General features: G+C 40.0%; 2 protein-coding genes across 9 annotated transcripts in view; both read right to left on the bottom strand.

The window, feature by feature from the left end:
• The window catches only part of CHD8 (chromodomain helicase DNA binding protein 8), a 57,995-nt gene extending 39,878 nt beyond the window's left edge, over positions 1–18,117 (bottom strand). For 3 of the 7 annotated variants that reach the window (XM_019713553.3, XM_019713556.3, XM_074328019.2), the window contains exon 1: positions 18,005–18,115. The gene's annotated coding sequence lies outside the window, so the exon portion shown is untranslated. Of the gene's footprint in view, positions 1–4,905; positions 4,983–18,004 lie in introns of those variants that run through there. The other 4 variants (XM_019713558.3, XM_019713557.3, XM_019713554.3 and 1 more) reach the window with 4 other exon arrangements.
• A 1,997-nt stretch (positions 18,118–20,114) lies between these two features.
• RAB2B (RAB2B, member RAS oncogene family) overlaps positions 20,115–25,393 on the bottom strand; it is a 15,471-nt gene continuing 10,192 nt past the window's right edge. For both annotated transcript variants that reach the window (XM_019713564.3, XM_074328024.2), the window contains exons 6-8: positions 23,409–23,520; positions 22,751–22,819; positions 20,115–22,072 (exon numbers count right to left, since the gene is read on the bottom strand). In XM_019713564.3, the coding sequence (XP_019569123.1) occupies positions 21,965–22,072; positions 22,751–22,819; positions 23,409–23,520 (289 nt within the window). In that variant the 3' untranslated portion in view covers positions 20,115–21,964. The remainder of the gene's footprint in view (positions 22,073–22,750; positions 22,820–23,408; positions 23,521–25,393) is intronic.

Here is a 25,393-nt window from a genome sequence, read left to right as displayed (position 1 = left end):
AGCAGCATTTCAATAACTATAGATAAAGGCTTCTAGATATATTGTATTTTATAAAATTTCCTTGTATTTTAGACACTTTTACTTACTACTGGCAAAAACAACACCTTTAACCAATCTCATAGTACAGTCTTGCTAATAAGCTTCTAGTATAATTTTACCCAGGAAGTTTCATAAACTTTATTCTAGGTAACATATCAATTAATCCATACATAGTATTTCTGTTCTGAATCCCCTCCTCCCTTTCCCATATTTAAGATAAAAAACTTCCTTTGCAAGACATTCAAAGAATTCTACATTTCAGTTCCAGTTTATATTCCCAACTTTCTCTCATCGTTTCTTATATTCCAGTCCAATTAGACCACAGTTGCCATAGCGTGATTCCTGTCTGCAGCTCTTTGCCCAGTATGCTATTAGCTTCTGCCTGGAACACCCACCTTCCCAAACATCTCTCCCAGCTGAAATCTTTCCCACCCTCAAACGTCTTCTGCTCCGTAAGGTGAGGCTTGAAACTGCCCCTTCAACAATAGAGTTATTTGTGATGACTTGGTCCCTTCTTCTTTTTTAAATACCACAGCACTGTTTGCACCTTACTGAAAGCACTTATATTTAATATTTTACTAAAATGATGAGTCTCTTGTCCATATCCTCTGAAGGCCCAAATGGTTGCTTAGTGTAAATTATAAAAAGCTGCCTGCTCCTCAAGATGCCTGTCTGCCATCTGCTGGAAAATTGTCATATTAATCATATTATCAATGACGATAATGAGTATGTTCAATGCACAGCCTGCATAATCCTGCAAGGTGGCTCAGCTCCTCTTTCCCCAAGAGACACCAAGTTCCTGGATGACGGGACCACGTCTCATCTATCTGTGACTCCCTAAAGAACCAGCAGGATATCACATATACAATACCTACTCAAAAAATACTTAATGAATTAACATATTTGCTTGCAGTATCTAGAATGAAACCATTCAGTCCTCACAGAAACTAAATGGTATTCCCTGATTCTAAGATGAGACAGTAGAAAGCTTGCCATCTTGAAAAACTATTCTACAAGTAACTGAAATATGTTTACTAAAGCCATGTCTGAGGCTTCAAGTTCATGAAAGTGCTAGAAAAAGTAAAAACTAAGACAAGGAATTTTGAATACATCACCGATAACTAAACTATATAAAAAAGTTGTATATGATATCAATATTTGACAATCCAGAAAAGCCTTAATTGACAAGACCATTTCTCCTAATTTTTAGAAGGCACCAGAGAAGAAATTTGTCAGTGTACACTGTAGACTTGAGTAAAGAAGGCATGTTTTCCACACAACACCCAAACTATTTTTCCCTCCCTTAACCCCTTCTACTTATCCTTATAAAACAATATAGTAGTGTGGTTAAATATCCCAGAAACTCAGACATAGATAAATAGAACACACTCATCAGTAGTTGGCACATCCGTCAAAATTACAAAGTATACATGGCGTCTCCATCAATGTTAAACAAGATCTTCCTTTCTTCAGTAATTGTATACCCTTCACGTCTCACCCAGGATCCCTATCACTTCCCACTCCTGGCTAAACTATTCCTCCAGCTCATTCTAGCCTCTCCTGTCTAATAACCTGCCCCAAAGTTACTCAAAATGGCAATCAGAAAAGTTATCAGTTTCTTGATTCAATGAAAATTGACTCAGTAATTTTATAAATTTCTTCAACACTATCATCAGCTTTTTTCTAGTTATGCCCTTATTTTGCTACCTATTATCTTTCATCTCCTATTCACTGTCAGAGAAGTTACACTAAATATCGAAGAGAAGTTACACTAACTATCTAACAGTTAGGTGTCGTATAAAAACTACTGTGAAAGTTTCCACTAACTAGTTTATGCTGATAATAGTTTATAACCTGCCTTTTCTTTCATGGGGTGTTCTGTCCTTTCCACAACTCCTTGCTATTTATTCATCCAAATGCTCTTCCTTCCCTCAATAGCAGCCCAATATCAGACAGAAAAAGATCTTATTTTTTAATGGGAGAAACAAGGCTAATAGTATCTAAAATATTTCCTTACCTACCTACGACTTGAGTATGTTTCTAAAGATCAATGTATTTATCATTTATTTCCCTTCCCAATTTGGGGGCCAAATTTCTGCTTCTCCTGGTTCAATGTGGGCCCAATAATTTAAAAATGTCATCACTGGGAGTGGCCAGGTAGCTCAGTTGGTTAGAGCGCGAGCGCTTAACAACAGGGTTGCCGGTTCAATTCCCACATGGGATGGTGGGCTGTGCCCCCTGCAACTAAAGATTCAAAACGGCAACTGGACTTGGAGCTGAGCTGCGCCCTCCACAACTAGATTGAAGGACAATGACTTGGAGCTGATGGGCCCTGGAGAAACACACTGTTGCCCAATATTCCCCAATAAAAAATTAAAAAAAAATAAAAAATCATTTAAATAAAAATAAAAATGTCACCACTGACTTAATGCCACACTACCAAGTTTCACTGCTTCTCAGTCCGACCCCATCCACTCACTTCTTCTACTGACCTAATTCATTTTTGCACATATTTTTAAATCCTAGTCTCCTGCTTCTTTTCTAACTCCCAACTTTAAGTTGTCCTTGACTCTCAAAAGATTAAACCCCTTCCAACATACCCTCCAACTTTCTTCATTCCCCCACACCCCCTGCCCCTTCAATTCCTACTTTATGGGTCATCCTGGCTGTATCCATATCTGGCCTATCCTACCAAGCTCATCTACCCCCTGAATTCTATTTCTATGGTTTAAACCCTGGTAGTAAAAATAGGTGTTAAGCGTTCAAATGCATGAAACACCTGGATACCTCAAGTAAAACAACTGTCTAGACAAAGAAGTTATACCAGGCTTTTATCATATTGAAAATAAAAAGCCAGTCTGGCTACCATTGCCCAAAAAAGAAACACATGTATATGCTCAAAAGGAAAGACAGAGTTGAATGGTTTCAATTAATCACTTTCAATAATTCCTAATGACTAGACTAATGACAGAAATTCTGAGGGGTGGGAGTTGGGCAGAAGAGGCACAAAATAGTCAGTTAAGGTTAAAATCCAAGACCATACACCTATAGTCTCCAAATACCAAGCCAGTTAACACTAAGAAATGCTTTATATAATAGCCCTTCACCTCACCTCCTTCTTAAAGGGCTAACTACTTCTTTCCCTTGATGTAAGTATAAACTGCTGTTCTGCAGCTTTATCACCTTTAATATAGTTCTTCTTGGGTGTTTGTGGGTTTTTCTTGAAATCTAGAGTCCAAACTCTCCTGTTCTTATTTTACAGGTCTCCTCACCCTTCCACATTTCAATAATAACTTGTCTGTCCGATCATAAAGGACTTTATTTCTGCTCTGTACTTTTCTATCTCAATCTCCCCATACTTTTTAACAAAGAAGTGATTCTCAATGGTGGATGGAAGCTATATGGTGTAGTTTGAAAATGCGTATTCAATGTTATCATTTTATATTTATTAAGTGGAAACGGAAAACACGTTTCATTGCTTAGGTTATTTATATTCAGTAAAACTGGACAAAATCTTCTTGGCTAGTGAGGATCTATAAAAGACAATTGGGAGAGGAGAGAAAGAAGAAGCATGCCTGGCTTGGAAGGGTTATCAACACCTCTGTGATGGAGTAAGACTTCTTATGGTCTCTCAAAAGGGAGTTATCATAGTTATTGTTTATGATGGATGAGAAACACTGCAACAGAGATCAGCCCAGGCTGCCTAACAGATAACTGAAACTGAACTGCAGACATCCATTCTCCACTTAAACAGATTTCTCTGTATTGCCCATCCTCCTAGAAGATAACGAACCAATGCCATATTGACAAATGCTGACCACTTTTGTATAGCATTTTAACAAAGCACTACCCATGCCAGCTTAACCTCTAAATGCTCAAAGACTCAGAAAAGAACTATTTGACTTCAAAGTATAGATCTTGTTATTGAAAACTGTATCCTTTCTACAGGATCAGCTGCAGACAAACATATACACCATTATTGAAACTCAAGAAGGGCACAGCTTAACTGAGAAGTCACTTGAAAATAAAATAATCAGAAGGCCTAAAACTAAAATCACCAACACAATTTTAAAAGAAAAGGATTTAAAAACTGTACTGTAGCTGGTAAATAAACTCCCAAGGTGAATGTAATCACAATTTAGGGTCAGTAAGGGATCAGGATGGAAGGACACAGACACTAAGAAATGGAGCTTTTAACTTGGAGCCACTCATGAGATTTCAAGATCGGGATCCTAGGCCATTTCCTCTATCTTCACCATTCTCACTGCTAAATGTGACCACTCTGTTTTGTTTCCCCAATTAACTTAAGGAAAAAGCATTCACACTTCAATCAGGGGTACGGATATTTGGGGGCAAACGTGGCTGGTTAAAGTGTGTCCTGAATAAACAGGAAACGCAAAACAGGCAACTGTGAAAGCTAAAAACATGTACGAATGTTCAGGGAATAAAGGAGAAACTACAGAAATGATATATTCACATGAGAGAAGGGAAGGGGGAAGGTAAGGAAGTCAGGGGTTAATGAACAGTGAATTGCGACTGGGGGTGGGGGTGGCGGGGACCCGGGTACATTACCTGCTCATACTGCCGGGGTTGGTGCCAGTAAGGCCCATACGGCAGAGGCGGGAGATTTCTGGCAACTGGAACCCAAAAATGGAGATGAGGTACATGCACTTGAGGGAGGGAGCTAGCGGGGTGCCCTCCAGAGTGGGGATGGCCAAGACGGGGAAGATGCGGGGGGAAGGTGGGGTGTAGATGCCTGGGTCCGAGCAATGTTAGGGCGGAAGCTATAGGCTGGAAGGCCGGACAAGCTCTGAAGGAGAAAAGGAGCTGTGCCTCATTCCACCGGGGGAACAGAGGTACCTTTACCTGCAGCGGCGTGGGGGGCCGGTTCGCCCCTCTTGCTGTCTCTCCAGCACCAGTTCCCCCTCCTCCTGCGCAACCTAACTTGATGCTCCTGCCCGCCCCGCGTCCTCATTGGCTAAGCGGTACTGCCACTCACAGGAAGCGCAAACACGCAAAACAGCGCAAAGGGTGGGACTTGGGAGAGCTTCCCCCTCCCCCGCCACCGCGGGTTAGGTTGAGAGCGCACGGAGAGGCCTATCCGGTTTCTAGGGCCGAGGCGAAGCCTGCAGCTTGCTTGAAAAAAAGGGGCCTGGCCAGAGGAACGCTCTCATGCTGCGGGAAACTAGTCCTAGGGATGAAATTCCCTACCACCTACACTGTATTCTGCACACCGAAAAGCATAAACTCGGGAGGGAGGGTTCTACACTAGGCCAACTCTGCTTCCCTGAATCCCCTGCTTTCTAGCAGCTCTGTCAACCCCTCTGCTTGTAGTAAATATACCTTATTCCCTTATCCATTAAAAAGGGCCAAATCTTCCCTCCATCATGGGAGTGAGTCAGCCCAGTTGCTGGAATATGGGGGCCTTTTACTCTTAAAAGAGAAAATACTCTTTCTGCCACAATCCAAAATGCTGGCTTGCATTTTTGACACCCCAACCCTTGGGCAGCAGTATCTCTTTCTAGAAAGTAATCTAACCCCAGGGGCCCTCTAAGAAGTCCCAGCCTCCTCCCCTCCAAAACACACACCCACTCCTCACCCCCAAACCTGGTCTCCTGCCCCCACCTTGTTTCTGTTGAAAGAAACTCAACCCCTTTGACAGATTGGCCAGTGTCCACTTTGCAGTGCCACTTGAGACCACTCTAATTCCCAAGGAGGCTAGTCAATCTCAGAACGATGATATGCAAGCTTAACCTCCCCCAAAAGTAAATTGTTATTGAAAGTTGCTTGCCTCCTAACCACTAGTTTCCCCTGAAATGTAACCATCCTCAACAATGAAATCCTACTTTCTGTACTCTAGGACACAAACAAGGAAGACCAACTTGGCAGATCTCCTATTTTTAAATATCCTAGCATTACCACTATTGCTAGGACACCCAATAAACAGCAATAATGTTTTCCAATTCACTCAGGCTCAAAACCTCAAAGGTGTCTCTGAAACCTCCTCCTGTATCCACCATCCAATCATTTGCCAAGTTCCACTGACTCTCTTACAATATATCACAGATTTTGGAGCTGGCAAAGATTTAAGCGGTCATATCAAGTCAGCCCTCCTGTTGTACAGAGGAGAAAACTGAGGCTTAGAGAGTCGGGTGATTCAACTATGGAATTATATGGCAAAATTAGGATTCATATATCTGACACTTCTATTTCTGCTGCCATCTATTTATTTATGCAGTTGCTTGTGTAAGCGCCTCATAACTGGTCTCTCCCCTTACTAATCCAATCTGCTACCAGATTAATATCCTAAAACACAGTCTGGCCAAATCAGTTCCCTGTTTAGAAACTTTCAAAGGTTCCTGGTTACTTAAGATACAACTTAAGACCACATTTTGCCTTTCCAGTCTTATTTCCAACTATTTTTCTACGCATACACTTATATGTTAGCAAAAAAAAAGACAATTTACTGTTGTCATATTTTTGTTCTCATCTGGGCCTAGCTAATGTTATTGCCTTCAAATTATATGTCATCCTTATTTCATTTATTTGCCTTATCAAAAGTCTTATGATCTAAGATCTGTATCAAATGCTTCTTCATTATCTCAACACTTATTAAACACATGATATACCAAGTAATGTGGTAGTATTATTGAACCAAAGGTGAGTAAGACATGATCTCTACCCTCAAAGAACTCACAATATGTAGGAGTACATTTGTGTATTAAATGTGGGGAGAGGGTGAACAGTAGGAAGTATGACAGTAGTGACAAATGTAGACAATTATAATACAAGGTGATATATGCAATGAAATAGTAGGACTCTATTACAGATGAAAGGGACTTCATAACTTAGGAGGAAAAGGTATCAAAGAAGTAGTTTCCTAATGGATGAGGAAAAGTTAACCGGGAAAGGGAAGTGGAATACAAGAAAGGGATATTCAGGCAGCAGGAACAGTAAGAGGAAAGGCAAAACAGAGCACAGCAGTGAGATATGTAGAGGAACATAAGACATGTAGCGGAAACTCTTCAGTAGTTCAGTCTTGCCAAAGTGTAAATCACAAAGAAGAAATTAGAGGGAGATGAGATTGAATGGATAGGTAAGGGCCAGACCCTGTAAGGAGGGCCTTGAACACCATGTCAAAGCATTCTCTTATAGGTAGATGAGGAGCCACTGAAACATGGAATGACATGATCAGAACTGCATTTTGGTTAGCTAACTCTGGCTGTTGGATAGAGAATAGATTTGGGGGATGATGGGACAGAGGACATAGAAGCAATTAGGAGAATGCTAAAGTAATCCAGAAAAGGGTTGTATAGCGGATATTTGCCCAGCAGCCAAAAGCCCCCTTACTATTTTGGGGGAATAACTCAAGGTAAAAGTCTTCAAATGGGGGCGGCTGGATGGCTCAGTTGGTTAGAGCACAAGCTCTAAACAACAGGGTCGCTGGTTCGATTCCCACATGGGATGGTGGGCTGTGCTCCCTGCAACTAAAGATTTAAAACGGTGACTGGACTTGGAGCTGATGGGCCCTGGAGAAACACACTGTCCCCCAATATTCCCCAATAAAATTTGTTTAAAAAAAAAGTTTTCAAATGGAGGCTGGATCTTACCTCCCACTATAGAGCCAGGGGGTGGGGTGGGATTAGAGCTTGCTTCTTCTTCCTGGCAGAGACCAAGTACACACATGACCTAGTAGGCTAGTTGAAGTACACACACGTATGGGGAACTTTGACTTTGAAGAGGTAATGCAAAGACCCAGAACCAACTAGTCAGACAATATCCAGCAATGGCAGACACAGAGTTCTACTGCGCATCCTGAACAGACTGTTCACTGGTGTGACCTTGGCCAAGTTCTCCATGTCTCTAACTGCCCTTGGTTCCAGATCATTTTCTAAGCCAAATTCTCTAGCATTCCCGTTGATTTTGTGAGCCATACAACATCCTTCCAATAAATTCCCTTTCTGCTTACGTAAGCCAACAGATGATTTTTGCTGTTTGCAAACAAGAATCCTAACAAGATGATTAGGGCCTGAATCACGGCAAGGTGGTTCAAAAGACAATGATAGGGAGGAAGGGACAGAGCCGAGCAATACTTTGGGGATAAAAATCAGTAGAACCTAGAGTTTAGAGGCAAAGATGAGTTCAGCCATGTTGAGTCCAAGTCACTTACAGTATGTTAGGTAGTGATATTCAATAGGACGTTGGACGTATAAATCTAAACGTTGGCTCGGTGATAGATTTAGAGTTATCAGCATCTAAATGGTAGTTTTAAGAGTTGAAGATTACCCAGAGAGTGTGAAGAGCAGAGCAAGTATATGAAAAACTGCACCAATACTGATGGGGTGACAATAGAGAATGTTGGGGTCTATGAAGACTTGGAGAACCGACGTCCATTTCAAAGAGAGTGTCTGCTATTCAGCTCTAGTTAAGTGGGGCCATGTGGAAACACACATCCAAGGTTGAGAGAGAACTTCAGATTTTTCAAAAGCCAGAAATACAATCTTATGTAAATCTTCTAGGTTTTAAATGTAGATAACTAATTTTTCAGAAAATGTCTTAAACATTATGCAGGCTAAACAAAACGCTTAGCTGGAAACCTCAAGATTTTTGGTGCAAAGTGAGGAACCCCAGGAGAACATCAAGATTTAAGAAACAAAATAAGCTACACCTACCGAGCAGGTTGAGAAAGAAAAGCTAGAGAAGCAGAGAGTACAATGAAACAGAAGTAAAGGATAGAATGTTACAAGGGGAAGAAAGAGTGATCAGTTTTGTTGAACAAAGCAAAAATGTCCAATAATACAAGAACTTTAAAATGTCCATTGGATTTAATAATTGAAAGCCTTTTTGAGCCCTACTTTTCATCGTCAAGCCAAAAGTAATCAGTCCCACATGAGCTTTCATAGCATTTTTGCAAAGTATTTTTTTAGGATAATTATCTTCTACTTTGTATTTTATTTATATTTGTACATAGAAGTATAATGAACTTTGAAGTCAGAGGGATCTGGGTTCAAATTTCTGTCCCTCCAAGTAAATTAACCTTTCTGAGTCTAGTTCTTTCTACAAAGGAGGATCAAGTTACAAGCCCACTAATGAGGATTAACGAAACACCTAGCACGGTATTTGGCGTATAACCACTATGTCCTAGGAGGTACTCAACAAATGTTGCTGGATAGTTGGAGAAAAATTGGTTTTGCCAGTGAGTCTACCTACTTAAGAAATGTTAATCAGCCTTAGAGGGTATCACCACTCAGATCAATGGCCTCCAAAATAATTCATTAATACCTAGGAACTTGAATGTACACTTTAGTTTTCTCCCTCTATATTAAATCTAATTTAAGGCAAACAGGAATAACTACACTTTAGATTCTAGAGTATGAAGATAATGTTCAACTAATTGGTTTCAGTCAGCCTGAACCTGCTGTAGATGTTCTAAATCACTAGTATCCAACTTTAAGTGATGAGACCTAAGTCAAGACTCTCAGGGATCCAAGGAAGGGTCATAAGGCTTTCAGAAAAACCAGTCCTGCCCTCAAACACTTTTTCTGGATGGTTTTCAAGACACCACACTTTTCTGGTTTTCCTTCTGCCTCTTCTTCTACCACTTCTCCTTTACCAGCCTTTCATTGTTCAAGTTCACCAAACTTTGGTCCTCAGAGCCCTCTTTCCTTCTCGTTCTATATTTTCTTTTTAAGAATGTCTACTTCACATATATGACCTCAATTATTATTTTTTTCAACAAATGATCTATATGCTTACGTCTCTCATTTATATCTTTGGGCAAGGAGGCAACTTTGAACTCCAGACTCATACATCCACTTGCTTATGTAGTAGCTCTTCTTGGTAGTCTCTCCAGTCCCCTTGGCTGACCCCCTTGTCCAGCTCTCCTGTAAGAGGCGTATAACCTCAAGGGCACGGATTCCTTGGTAGTCTATCTAGTCTCCTGCATCCCCACCACCATGCATGCACACACACAAAGGTGGTAATCGTCCTCCAGCATCTCCTATTGTTCATGGCTGCAGAGACCAGAAACCCTCTTCCTTACCTTACCACCTATAGGCAATATTTTAAATCCTACCTTTACCTCATAAATAGCCCTCAAATACATCCACTTCTGCCTCTATTGACATTCTGGGTCAATTTACCATCCTCACTTCCCCAAACTAATGCAACTGACTTCTAACTGATTCCCCTCCATTCTGCCTATTTAATTCTTATTCTTCAAAGCTCATTTCAACATCATAAAAAAAAAAAAAAAAAAGCTTTCCCTGACCTCCCAGACAAAAAATAGCCAAATTTATGCAGTGGACATTACATGCAGGCACTCTTCTAAGCAATGAAAATGTATGACCCTTTTAATTTTCTTAAGCCTGAAATAACTATCTTTATTTTTACAGATAAGGAAACTGAGGCAGAGATACAAGTAATTTTTGCCCAACATCCCATAGCTAGTGAAAAGTGGTGCCAGTTTCAAATTTGGGCAGTGTGGCTTTAGAAGTCACAAACTTAACCACCCTACAACACCAGGCTTGAGGTTACATGCCTCTATTATAAATTCTCTTGTAACATCCGTAACTTCTTTTTGTAATAGAAATTGAATAACTGATTATACAGGTAATTGTTTGATGTCTACCACCTCCCCATATTAGAATGTAAGTTGCAGAGGACAAGGGACTGTGTACGACTTATTCATTACAACATTCCCTTTGTTTACCAGGTGGTATTGGGCATTCCATTTACTTTTGTTGAAGGAATGCATTTTCAACTTCCAGCCAAAGGTGTGTGGGAGTGAGGCTGCGGAGGGCTAACAGGGAAGTTTCTGAGCAAAACCAAGGACTCCCCTCGGACTGCAGAGACAGTAACAAATTAATGGGCAGTGGCACATATCCTACCAGAAACTTTCAGAAGAAGCATTATAAAATCATAAGCATCTTCACTGTTCAGAACCTGCAGCAGACACAGTTTTTACATATAGCACAAGGGGCTGCAATACATATTAAAGACTATTTTCTATCATGTGATAATCACTGTTGAAAGTAATAAAATTTCAGTTATCTCTTTTAGACTTGGGACCATAAAGCCTCAGTGGTGGCCAATTTAAAGTTGTGGCAAGAAGCGAATGGATGACACTATACCCATATGACTTGAAAAATAGGGCATGGATTCATTTTTAAGTCAACCTCATTGTAGATATTTTTCCAGTAAAACCCTAGAGTTTTGGCCTGAGTCTGAAGACAGCAAATAAGAGCCTAATCTTTAAGGATCACTGCCCTTAGGTCAAGTTAGACAGGATCTAGAGAAGCTCCTCTTCATGGCACATGGTCACCAAAGTGAAAATAACATTCAGGGTTCCAGATGAGAAATATCTAACTGGATCAAGACATTCACCTTGTATGAAGCCACTTTGGGACATCACCATAAGTAACTACCTATGTGTATAAAATTTAGGGAACAGAGTCCCCGTCCTCTGTATGCTCCCCCATACCACTCTTGCATGCCCTACTTTAACTGGGCCAAGTATACATACATTTGCTCAGCCTGACAGAAAAATACAAGTATTTACTTAATTATTTATGAGGAATTGTTTTCATTGCAACATTTATGTTAAAAAAGTGTGTAGGAGGGGAGGAGGAGAAACATTATAAAGCACTGTTATTATCACACTTGTGCCTCTAGGCACAAAAAAAATAATCCAGTGACGCGGGATTTATGAAAATTTAGTGCATTAGTTTGACTTCCATTGGCTGAAAAATGGGAGTTATTTGCAAGACTGACCAAGTGATTTTCCTCTGTAGAGCTTAAAGTACTCACATAATCTTGTCTCCAAAATAACTAAGCTAAATGAAAAGAAACAAACTATTCTTTTTCGCCTTTTAACAGAGATACAAAGACAAAAAGAAATTTTACATTCTCAAGGCTCTCCAACTGCTAAAGGTACGCTGTAGCAAGGTCTTATTAGTCAAAGACCTTTCTCCCACAGGAGTCAGCACTGAACTTTTAAATGGGGGGACGCTGGACAACGAGTGGGCTTTGAAGTCCAACAGACTGGAGTCCTGCTCCTAGTTAAGCTACTCAGCCTAAGTCTTACTTTGCTTGCTTCTGTAAGATGAAGCTAACATCACATACATTTCAGGATTATTCTGAAGATTAAAAGAGAATGTACAATGTTTGGCACACTGAAGGCAAATAAAGAGGAGTTTATTATTCCCTGTCCAATAATTTAAAAGAGTACCACTAAAGGTTTCTCTCAAAGCAAAATTACTCCTTAGAGACTTGGCGGAGCTGATCTGCTAAGCAGAATGGTGGGATACTGAAATAGATGTAAAAGTTTCACAATTAGAATAGTAGGACCGCTGGGCAGGATGAAAGGACTCTGGTACTACCAGGCTGAGGAAGCAGCGCAACCTTTTAACCTCAAAACCACGGACTATGTAGGGTGTCTGATGGGTACTGGGCTTATTGGGGGATCACTTCATAGATTATATAAATGCCTAACCATTTATATAAAATGCGATGTACACCTGAAACTAATGTAAAATAGTATTGAATCAATAAAATATATATATGTGTGTGCACACATATATTCGTTTCCCCGAAAATAAGACCAGGTCTTATATTAAGTTTTGCTCCAAAAGACGCATTAGGGCTTATGTTGAGGGGACGTCATCCTGAAAAATCATGCCAGGGTTTATTTTCTAGTTAGGTCTTATTTTCGGGGAAACACAGTAGTCATGGTACGTAAAGCACAGCATAGGGAATATAGTCAACGGTATTGTGACAGCTGTGCACCATGTCAGAGGGGTAGTAGACTTAGAGGGGGTTATCACTTTGTGAGGGATGTAAATGTCTAATCACTATGCTGTTTTGTGCATCTGAAACTAAATTAAATAAATAAATAAACAAACAAACAAATAACTGACTTCAACCAGCACTGGTGTCTAGGGCAACATCCAGGTAATTCAGTTAATCATTTTTGTATTTGTAGGGATGAAACCAGAGTCTATCTTTTTTTTTTTTTTGACCTGTGCAACATTTTTATTAATGACCTAGTTGAAAATATAAAACACCTGTTTACCAAATTTGTAGTTGAGTTTAAAAAAAAAGATAGATTGCAAAAACATCAACAGGAACCAGATGGCTCTAGACAGGCTGGACTGATGGGCTGAATCCTGTGCCTGGAAGTGTGCTAAGTTCTTTTCATCAGTTATCTCATTCAGTAGTTCTACCAGTGTTGTCTCCATTTTACAAATGAGGTTCCGGGAGGCCAAGAAACTTGCCCAAGGTCACACAGTGAACAGCAGCACCAGAGTTTACTGGGGACATTAGATCCAAGGAAAGGAGGCCTGGGCTCGGCAGACAGACGGTGACTCTGGGGATGTCGGAGACATACGGGGAAAGACTGAGTTGTGTAACTTCGGGGCGAGCACTGGAGGGACAGTCCCCATTTTCCCTGCATGGGGCCTTCCTTCCCCGCAGCCTGCAGGCAGGCGCCATCTTTCCTGTGTGGAGCCCCGAAACCAGAGTTTATCTTATAGTACTTCATTTACTTTCTCAATGCCTGCTTGTGGGAACTTAACATTCTCCAACTGACTAGGCTATCCTTTGGTGGTTCACATGCCCGGATCCAACTGCCTCAACTTTTGACTCCCAAGACTTACAGAAGAGCAGTGAATGGAAGTGATCATTACATATACTATATATAAGACCTCGCAAAAAATGTGGCCTCAACAGGAGGCATACCTGAAAAACAGGCAAAAGCACTCTATTTACTGGAGAAATGAAGTGTTAATAATAAACAAAGAGCTGACTAATGTGCTCCACTCCCCAGACACATTAGGGGTGAAAAAAAGAGAATGACTGAGTACTGAGTACTGAGTACTGAGTAGAAGCAATGAAGAATAAACCACTGAGTGAAAGTTTAGTGTTCTCGCAACTTGGTAGCCCCTATTCAAAAATCCAGAAAAATCTTCCCAGTCATTCAGTTTATTTATGTACATGTATATCTGATAAAATAATGTTCCATTATAAAATCTTCCTATGATTTAGGCTCTAAACAGGCAACCAAACTATCAAAATAACTGGTTTCTTCTAGAACCAACAAAGAAGAAATTCTCATATCACTAATGGGACAATGTACTTCTGAATACCCATGTCCCAAAGGAATAATTCCCAAAGATGTAGTGGATCCCCAAAGTTATGTTGTGGAAGAAAAAATGAAAGCAGGATATTCCAAAGGTTTCTATACTGAGCATAGAGACAATTTAAGAAATCTGAAAGACTTTACAGCTCTTGAATGTCCTTCCTCTCAGATGAAATGAAGAATTAAGTTAATATGAATCCTTTCTCAGAAAAGTACTGACATAGTTTTAAGAGAATTACAGACTCAAAACAAAAAGGTGTTACTACAAAATCACTAATTATTGGAATATTGGGACATTACCCAAAGGATTAGAACTATCACATTTAACATGCTGACATACAGGAGAGAAAAGAAGCACAGTCCTATTATTACCTAGTAATTTCAGTAGCATGTCATTTAATTACCTTTTTAGAATGAAATAAAGTTTGAAAACGCCAAATAAAATGAAGCCATATACAACAAAGTTCTCTGAAAATGTACAGAGGAAATAAAATAAGGGATATTTCATTCTTTCAATGACAAACCCAATCTTTTCTTAATAATTATGTTTAAGAGTGAATACTTTGAAAAATCCTTGGTTTGTCTTTGAAATTTTTCTTATTTTTATTTGAATAGGAGTGGGTCTAATGTTCTGGGAACTCTTCGCAAACAAACTAATAAGAATATATAGTTTGAAATTGAAGAAACCAGAGCATTGTCTGGTTTCTTTACACTGCTTGGAATATATTCCTGGATCCATCCCTGCTGAAGACGAATGTAAAGCAATTATCTATGGCACTCCAGTTTCCGTTTATGCCTGGTGGATTTCTGATTATCATGCAACATACAGTGGTAGATAGAAATTAAGTATTTTATTTTTTAAAGTCTCCAACTACAGTCTGAAGGCGAGAATTAAGATATTTTTTAAATTGACCATTTCGCTTCAGGTGACATTAAACAACCAAGAGCTTGGTGAAGGACAGAAAGTAATAGATGGTAAAGGGAAAAAAAAAAGATACCTACAGAACAGCTTAATGAGAAATCTCAGAGACTAACATACTTTGTAGTTTAAATTTAAAACACTAGTAACTACAAAAAGGTGCATTATTTTGCAATACAAATACAATGAAAATCTTAAAGGCAATATGAAATAGTTAGAAAACAAACCAAAAAAAAGAGCTAAATTACAACTTAATACCACAAGACAAAACTGAGAGGTTAAGAGGAGGAAAGGTTATTTAGGATAAAATTTAGAGTGTAACAAATGGGTAAATAAACTTTTAGACAATGGTAAACAGTTCATATAATAACAGTTTTAAATAGAAATACAACTTTCACTTGGGTGCCAGGTACCAAAGGAACCACATCTTGAAAATTAAGGTTTCTTTACATTCCTTAAAAGGCTTCAGGAAGACAGAAGCAAAAAGTTTCAATGTCAGTGAATAAAAACAAAAAGCAAAGTGAACAAAATCATAGTGGAAGGACGACAGGAAGACCACCAACTTTGTGAGGAAAAGAATAAAAAACGAATTAAAGAGGAGATATATAAACTGAGTAAGATATGAAATGATAAGCCTATCAAGGAATCAAATGTTAAAGGTAAAAGAGTAAATACGGTACGAGGTTGGTCACAGTGGTGCAAGGGTAGGTCATGCAAAGACCTGCAGATGAGGGACTTGCTCAAATGCCAAGTGCAGAAGAGGACTGAGGGTAGAAGGTCCAGAAAAATATTTGTCTTCTGTTTATTCCCAAGGTATTAGGCTCAATGTAAGCTCAGAAGATAGCTTAACTCTTGCAGGGCTTCAAAGCATTTAGTATCCATCTGAATGCTCTGAAAATGTCAGTCTTTCAATAGATGAGAATATAAAATCTCATTCAATAAACAAGCACAGTTCTTGGCACTCACAAATTAATCTTAAACGGTAGTTGTGCTTAGAAAAATCCCACCCTTTTCAAAGGAGATGTATACAATGGTTTCCTTTAGAGTCTGATCTTCCTCACCATCCTACCTTGCCTATCAGAAACTTAACACTTCACAAAAATGTCAAATTTTTCCTGTTACAACCAAAACTCTGCAGCGGTGGTTACCACAATGCTAGGATTCTTCCACCCAACACCCAGGGTTTTTCTACTCCAACAAAGAAGGCTGTCCTGGGAAATACAAGACCTGTTTCCTAGTGATTGACAATCAGCTCAGCAGATTTCTATCATTTTCTATCCACGTCTAAATCAATTTTGTCAATTTGGGAATTGACAAAATCAAAAGGCCCGATGCACAGGATAGAGCAAATATGGGAAAGGTGAGACTTGTGTAAGCACCCATACATCAATCCATCGAATCCATCAAATCCCTTATCCCAATCCATTGCTCCTTTGCTATTTCAGTTTTAAACCTCCCCCCAAGCCTGTCTCTTCACACACACGCCTACCCTCTCTTTGGCCAGTGTCCTTCTTTTTGCCTTGCAGATCCACTGCCATGCCACTCTTGCAACCCAGGTCTTCATAAAGGGAAAATGCTGCTTTTTTATCATAACTCTTTTTTTCTTTTAAGGAGCAGAATAATTCCAAAACACTTGGAATGAGAAGCTTCCCACGTTCTGGCATGAAGAGGTTGACCACAATTTGTTCTGAAACCTATTTGGTGACCAATACAAATAAAATTCTTAAACAGAAGTCATTATCTAATTAACAGAGGACATTATTCACATCACAAACTCACCTTCTAGTATCTAAACTGCCTCACACCAGGTAGGACCTTAGCTGACACTAAAGCTAATCCAGTCAGAGAATTCCTGACTGAACTGACAGGCTCAGAACAACAGGAAGAGTAAATAAATAATCTGTGGCTGTGGGTGCGATGGTAGGATGCAGTAGACAACGATAATGCAGCTCCTTTTGGCGTATGTTTGGGCCGTTCCACTATGTCTATTCTTTAAAAGAAAAAGACATCGAGTTCTAAGTCTTCGACTTTTTTGGCTTACTATGCTCAGTCATTGAAACGAGATCGGTCCACTAAACATCTATACACCTATACACTTCCACTATACACCTCTTCTTTGAAGGCCTTAGTCACTTCAGGACTGCCCCCTTATAAGGTAGGAGCTAGCTGCTGCATTTGCACAGCTGCTGCAATGGCAGGGAAATTCCCTGCGACACTAGAGACAGGTAAATAAAGAAATTGCATTCGCTCTGAGGCAGGGGGAGGGGTCTTCTGCCAGTGAAGAGTTTACATAATGCAACAGAAAACCAGTAAGCTCTGCAGACCTGTCAATGGAGATCCAAGGCTTGAGCTCCTCTTCCCACCATCTCTAAACACTCTCCAAAAGCCTGCTCTTCTTCTCCCAAAGACCCAAGAAATTACACCTAATAATGTATAACAACCTGCACACGTTCACTCCACACGTTCCTACCCACCTTTATTATTAATAAAAGAAAAAAGAAAGAAAAACAAAACCCTAACCTCCCACTTCCAAAGTATGAAGTAACCAAACGGAGTCAGGGAGTTTTCCCTCCTCTGAAGGGACAAGAACAAGGAGCTGCCTCAAATCTACACCACGCCCAGCATTGCAATGACAAGCCGTAAAACTCCACAGCGGCCGGGGCCGATCCCTTCGCGGCTTCGCGCGGCTGGGGCCCCGCGGCCCGGCAGCTGGCCTCTCCCCCGGCCTCTCACAAAGGAGAATGGTTCAGTCCAGAGCATCACCCAGCACCTGATCCCTCAACAACTGGCGGACGGGCAAAGGGCGGGGGAGCGAGGAGGATGAGTTACTGAAACCAATTCTAAGAGCCTTAGCTTTTGCAAATACCCTTGGGCTAGCACTGAGGAGCAGGCGTGAGCGGGAAGCCTACCTGAACCAGTCCTGGTGTTTCCTTTCCAGCCAGCGTTTCAACTCACCCTTTCGGAGAACAAGGCGCCTTCCGGCGGAGCATGGCCAGCCCTCGCCTCAATCTACCTTGCTAGTAGTCCGTTCTAGCTCGGCTCCGCCCACCTACGCTCCCACCCACCAATGGCAGGGCCGACATCCGGCCTCTCCAAGCAGGGTAGTGTGAGTGCCATCCAGGAAGTCTCTCGAGGGTGGGAGGTCCTAAAAGGCTGAGAAGGGTACGTAGGCAACCACAGATATGCCTGATTGAAAATAAAAATCTGGCGGTAGCTCGCCTCCGAAGGCTCAGTTCACAGGGGTTCAGTCTTCTTGGCATTTTATTTTTTTCACCCCCGCAGTTGGGGGCGCTCTAAACTAAAACATTTAGTTACCTGTTTCTGGGAAGCCATCTTGGATCGGGCTGGTGCCTTGGGGACAGGGAGGAGGGAGTGCTTAAAGAATTTGAAGCTCTTTTCGGCGTTCTGTCGGACTTCTTAGGTCCAGCCCCAACATAGTCTCCTTTATATAATCAGAATGTCCCTCAGTCACGATGGGGAGAAACTCTGGAATAATGCTGAATGTTGTTAGAGGCAACCACCCCCCCCTCATAGGAGTAAAGCGATCCTACCAAATCAAAGAAGCTATTAATAAAAATGAATTCTTAGAATGACAGTAAGTTTTCCCAGTTCCTGAAATAATCCTTTATAGACACTTCACTCCTCAGGATATCGGCATAAGACCAACATAGGTTAATGTATATATTCTAGATGCATCTAACCCTTATGCTTCACTTTCAAGTTTTCCAGTGTTCTGACATTGACAGCACGGAGGACTGGGAGTCAGTTGGAAACGAAAAGGATTTAGGAAAGAACTTTAATTTATTTTTAAAAAGGCCTAAACTCATCAATAGACCCAAATTACTGTGGATACAGACAGAGCAAATGATAGAAGCCTTAAAGGAGAAATTATATGTAAGGAAGAGGGCCATTAGGGGCAGCCTTAAAAACACTGGCTGCAGAGAGCAATTTCTAATAACCAACTTTAAATTGGAAAGGAAATAATTTTATTATGGCTGAAATGCTCTTGTGCTTAATGAGAAACATTTTCCTGTATTTTCTAGTCTAAATCTCTGCGTTCTACAAGAAATTTTTGTTTTTTGAACTCGTGAATGACGGGAGTCTTTCCAGATCGTTAAAGGAATTTCTCAAGGAATAACATATTTGTATGATCACACACGGTAGGAGCTCAGAGACCTTAAGGAGTCATATTAGTCAATAGTGTATCACAAAAATGATAAGACTGGGCCAAATACATTTCTCTATATATTGAACAAAGCCTGTTGGCCAAATTCTCCCCTGGCTACCGCTATCATTATATCAAATTTGAGGTTAGTGTTAGGATTATCAGAACAATGTGTTTGTATGTAAATGTATACGCAGATATTATCTTAATTATTAATAGTTTCTAGAATGAGAACCTATCATTCTTCTGCTTGTTTGATACAAAATAAACCTGCCATCAAAGGAACCAGTTAAAGGCATTAAACACATGGTAGAAAGCACACCATGGAAAGTTTGCAAACTTAATTGTCCGACTCGTAGAAAGGTGAAATGGTATGCCTGGTCTAATAATTTCTGCTATCTGCAATAATCTATAAATTATATGACTTAGACTGCTATAGATAATATGGTTTCCAATGGTCCTGACCTTCAAAACCAAATCAATACCATATTATATCATAACTGCCATTCTTCACATGGAGGTGGGAGATCCACTTTCCATAATTCACTACCATTGCACTCAGAACATCAGCAGTGATCTACACAGATCATGAATTTGCCCAGAAATTTTTGTTTCTCATGCTTCCCTTAGAATTGGTGAAGTACCCAAGTACAGAAGGTTATAAATGGCTTGGATGGTAGAACTGGTTGTGGAATTTTGGATTGAAAAGATATGCTCCAAAATATCAAAATGGTATCCTTTAATGACTCTGAAAGCACCAGCATTAGGCAGAATTCTATCTTCGATCAATGCTCTGATGCCTCCCAATCACTAAAGATATTTTGTTGGTAAAGAACTATACAGAAACTATAAAGTTATATTTACTTTAGTTTTATCTCTGGTGTGAGGGTGCAGGCTAACCCCACATTCAACAGTCTCAAATCCTTTTTGGAATCAGGTAGGATTTTTAAAAACAAAACAAAAGCATAATCAAAGCAATACCCCGAATGTCTTCCAACTTCCTGTGGTGCAATGTTAACTATTACTACTACTACCGGGGAAAGAATACAGTACAAAATCAACATATCTCAAGGAGTCTTCTTCCAATACCTTTGATACAATTTCCTAGAAGGAGAGTGTCTACTTATGTATGGGATACAATCAGAAATGACGCATGAAATATGAGCAGCTTGGATACATGCATATATTTAATAATGAAACAATTCATCAACAATAACCAAATTAAAAAATTTATGAGACCTCAGTGCAGTGGAAGAGAATGGAATGTCAAGGCAAAAAAAAAAAAAGATATAGCAATTGACCCAGAAGGCTGCATGATGAGGGAAGCAAAGGCAAATTTGGCTAGGATAGTATATATGCTCTTGAAAAGAATGGCTGGAGAAGTACCCACTTACTTGACTGCTTAGAAGCAGGCAGCCTTACTGCATGCTGCATGAGATGGAAGCAAACAGCCAGAGAAGGGAGAGGAGAGGGAGAAGATCAATATAGAATCCAGGGTAAGCAGATGGAAGAGATTGAGACAGGGTTGCAAAGGGATGACTCGAAGACCTTTTGTTTCCTCTGCCGTCTAAACTAGACCTGTTCTAAGTCTTTAAGTACGTCAGTTAAATTCAATGACCATGTAAATAGCACTAGGCACTGTGAAGGAATGGTAGGAGTGGTTTACAAAAGTAAAGGGATAACATGGTCCCTGCTCTCAAGGAGCTTACAATCTATATGGGAAGACAAATTCCACACATAAAACAACTACAAAACATATTTACAAAGTAACATAAATACAAATAAATATACATATGAAAAAATAACATATGAAAGCTAAGGGGTACTGTATCAATAATTGTTTAGAAGTCCTAAGGTCAGTCAAAGAAGGCTTTCTGAAGGAAAATTTTTGGACTTTGAGTATAATGTTAGCAGAGAGCAGGGCATGTGCAAAGGCATAGAAGTGCAAATAAATATGTCATGTCCAGTAAGTAAGCAGATCAGCTTGATTAGGATAAAAAATCCAGATAGGTCTCATTAAGAAGTGAGTGTGATGAAACTAAGGGTCTATTTGGTGAGAGAGGCTGCAATGTTAGGTCTGGCCCCTAAAACAAAACGAACATGGAAAGATGCTTGCTTCAGGTAATTATAGTAAAGTGGGCACAGGTCCAGGAGCAACTCCACTGCTCTCAAAAGTTTTGTAGTTACTCTAACACAGAGAAACTAGCAATAGGATGATAGAGAGCAGTTCAAGTAGAAGGAATTGCCTTCTGTAAGAACTCTTACCACGTGGAAAGTGAAAAAATCTGAGTGAAATTCCTAGATGGAGGATCTATCGTCCAAAGGCCAGCCAGATCCCAGTGATCTAAACTACTCAAGTGGAATGTCCTAGACCCTTTTACTAATTCTTCGTGGGAAGCGGATTGTATATAGTTATAAAAGAATTTATTTTTGAAATATCATGACAATCAACTTTGATCCTAACTTTTTAGAAATTAAAACAGGAGGATGAGAAGAGCCCTAATCTATAGGGAATGCTCACGTCCCTGAAGAGGGACAGGTCAGTAAGGGCCCAAATTCTCCCCAGGTCTTTAAATGGAAAGGCAAAACATCACACCTTTAAAGAGGCTTTTCTCAGCTATAAGTAAGACCTCTTTCTTTAAGCCTATTGATCTGAAGCTGTTCCAGGAAGGAAAAAAAAAAAAAAAGAGTCCAGGCCAGATGTTCAGCAGCAGCCAGAGTTGGACTCTACATCACCAGAGGTCTTCTGGGAGGTGCTGGGTCCCACTGATGATGAAATACACTGCTGGGGACCGATCTTGATGCCATTTGCCTATAAAAGAAAAGAAGCAATAGTTCCCACCTCAAGTGCTAAAGTAAATGGGAGAAAGGAGAGGGATAAAAGGAGAAATCATTCATTATATTTTCTAGAAGCAGATATGACCTTGGCAAGTTACCACATGCCCTAGCCAGATTGCTGTAGAACAATAATCTGTGACAGTAAAGATGAGATGACCAGCTGTGTATGAGTATTATAGACGACTAGAAGTGGCCTTTGTGCCCATGTTTAAAGTGACCGTTATACTTAAGTTTCATAACTATATGCAGAATCACGATGTGATCAGATAAAAGTAGGAGCAGGCAAAAAGAGTAGAAGTAGTATATAATTCTTTTTTGTTCTGCCCTAGAATTTGCTTTATAGAAATGGCCCTGCTGAGTAATTAAGAATTACACCTCCTCCATGCTCTGGATTCGTAAAAAACCGAGGTTGAGAAGAAAACCTCCCATACTGTATAAGCCTTTCGGATCACCAACTAAAATCACTTTAAGCATTCTAGGTCTCAGACTTGAGAGAAAAACAGACAATGATGACAGGTTTCTGCGTACCTACATTAAAAAAACCATGTATGATCTGGGCAGAGCTTCAAATAGTATGATGTTGGACAAGGAGTGCTCACATTCTAGGGAGCTTCCTGCCCTGTTTCAGACAAAGACCCCCGCCCTTTCTCACCTCATTGTGGACGTCAAATAAACCCTGCTGGATCTTCCTATATATTTCTTTGGCCGTGTTAATGAAGGCCTAAGGGAGACATAAATCATATTATTAGGCTCATTATTTAGGTAGAGAAATTGAATACAAATGTTATTCCAATTTGGATTTTGAAGGTGAACTAGGAACCATTAGGAGAACACAGAGTAAAATACAAAAGGTTCCCCAAAGTCCCCAAAAGCCATTGAGAGTAGTTTCAGAAAGAGAAGGGAATTATATGGTGCTTTGGTATGGACCCAAGATGTCTCTAGGGTTCCTAGGTTGGCACCCTTTGCATATAAAACAGGCTCTCCTCTCAATTAATTACTGAAGATACAGTCAACACCAAGCTTACAAATGACTATAGCAGGAACCCATTAGTTCCTTCAACTAAAGTGATTTACAAGTAACAGTGGAGTCTAATCCACACTTACAAACAATGTTACCCAAAGCAAAAGTAAAACCTTGGAAATCAAGGTAAAAGAAATGGGACATTCCCTTACAGGGAGACATATGGTCACTACGACCAAAAGACACCCTTTAAGGAAAGGATGTGTCTTATAGAAGATAATTCTGAATAAAAGGACAAAGATATGGTGTAATCTCTGAAAAGCTTTCCCTATTTTTTTCTAAATAGTACCTCTTCAACATTGCAGGCTGTTTTGGCTGAAGTTTCCATGAATATAAGTCCATGCTCCCGAGCAAAAGCCTCTCCTTCTTCTCTCTTCACATCCCTGCGAGATTCTAAGTCACTGCAAGAGATAGATTGGGGAGAAAACTAAGTGAAAGTGAAAGAAGAAACCCTTGTTCTAAAAGAATCCCATAACTGTTTCAACTGTCAGTTAATACACAAAGAATGTAGATCCTATATAGTATTCTCTTATGCAGGGTTAGTAATTTCTGTGGTCTCTTGGAAAATACTCTTCAGACCCATGACACCTGCCGCATCACTGGGGATAATACCTTACTCTATCACAGAGAAAAGTGTAAAGTGTTAGGCAAGCCCCATAGTTACTCAAGGCCTTTGCTCTATGCTTCTTTTTCGAATGAGATTCAGTGAGAGCAAAGGAAAAAAGATGAAAGGGAAATTCCAGTTGTTAGAAAGGAAAAAAGTGATAGATGGCCAGTCCCATAGTTATGAGTGTCTTCCTCCTTTACTGGAATCACTCCACAAGAAGAGAGAGAGCCAGGAATAAGGGAAGCACAGTCACCTTAACTCTTACTAGTCTCATAACTAACATGTATAATAGCAGCTTGCTATCAGGGAAATGAAGGATTCAGAGAAAACGATAAAATTTGGTGATATAGGGGAAAGAAGATACAGTGAAGGACTGAGAAAGGGAATAGGGTGGCATGTAAAGACTTTATGAAAGAGGATAAAAGGCTGCAGAATAAGGATGAAGTGTTTGATTTTCACTTTTCAAATTGGAAATTTTCATTTGGGAGGTTTCCAGTTTTTCAACCATGAAGATAAATAAACACCAAGGAGTAAGTCCACTAAAGAACAACAAATCTATAAAATATACATTTATTATTCATCAGCTGTGTGAAGACTAGGAAAGAACTATCCATCTAAATGTCAACACTCACCAATGTGTATTTCTAGCCCAGATGCTCCTTTAAGCTCTAAATCTGTTTATTCATTAACCTGATCTTCATTTGCACTCTGATGTACAAAAAACACCTCAAACTTACATCCAAATTGAACTTGATCTCTTCCTCCCAACTTGCTTCTGCCCCAGGCTACCGCATCTCAGTAAACGGCACAAGCCAAAAACCAAGATGTCATTATTAACACCTTTCCCGCCTTCACTCCAAATACCCACTCCATCCCCCAGTGAGGTACTTCCAAAATGTACCTTAAAATCATCCTTTTCTCTCTCTCTCCAGCATCATCACCCTAGTACTCTCACCTGGAGTACTGCAACTGGGATCCCACTTCAACCCTCCTCCCCTCCAGAGAGATCTCTGAAAATTTGATCAAGCCACTTTTCTGCTTAAGACTCTTAAACGCTTCCTACTGTGTTTAGAATAAAATCCAAACTCCTTCCTAAGGCCTGTTAGTGCTTAAGAGATCTGTCCCTGCCTACTCTGCAACCTCATCACGCACCATTCCCCCTTGATTCAGTCCAACCAGACCAGGTTTCTTTCAATACCCTAACTTGCTCAGCTTCTACCCAGTTTAGGGCTTTCACGCAGTTTGTTTCCCCTTTCTGGTATGTTTTTCTTTTTTAAATCTTTGCCCACCGAACTCTTACCCATCCTTTGGATTCCAGCTTAAATATCACTCTTAATCAAAAATAGGTTATCTTGTTAATCCTCTTTCATAGCAGCCTTTTTTTCCTTCACTGCATTTATCACAATTTATAATCAGATACAAATCATTTTATATTTAGTATCTACGTCCCCACTAGATCCTCCCTGGGAAGCTCTATGGGAAGATGGGTAAGAGTTTTTTTTTTTAACCTTGCGCACTCAAAGTCTGGCACAGTGTCTAGGACGGAGTAGGTTTTCCATAAATTGGCTGACCCAATAAATTAGTACAATTAGTCTGTGGCCATAGTTCTCAAACAGTGCAATGTAGGCACTACACAAACTCACAAGGGTGCCAGGGGACACGTGGAA

Source organism: Rhinolophus sinicus, chromosome 3 (genome assembly GCF_057876585.1).
Source record: "Rhinolophus sinicus isolate RSI-liver-muscle chromosome 3, RSI-T2T, whole genome shotgun sequence".
Taxonomy (NCBI): domain Eukaryota; kingdom Metazoa; phylum Chordata; class Mammalia; order Chiroptera; family Rhinolophidae; genus Rhinolophus; species Rhinolophus sinicus.
Note: the sequence above shows the minus strand (reverse complement) of the source record. Positions and strands in the feature narration are given on the sequence as shown.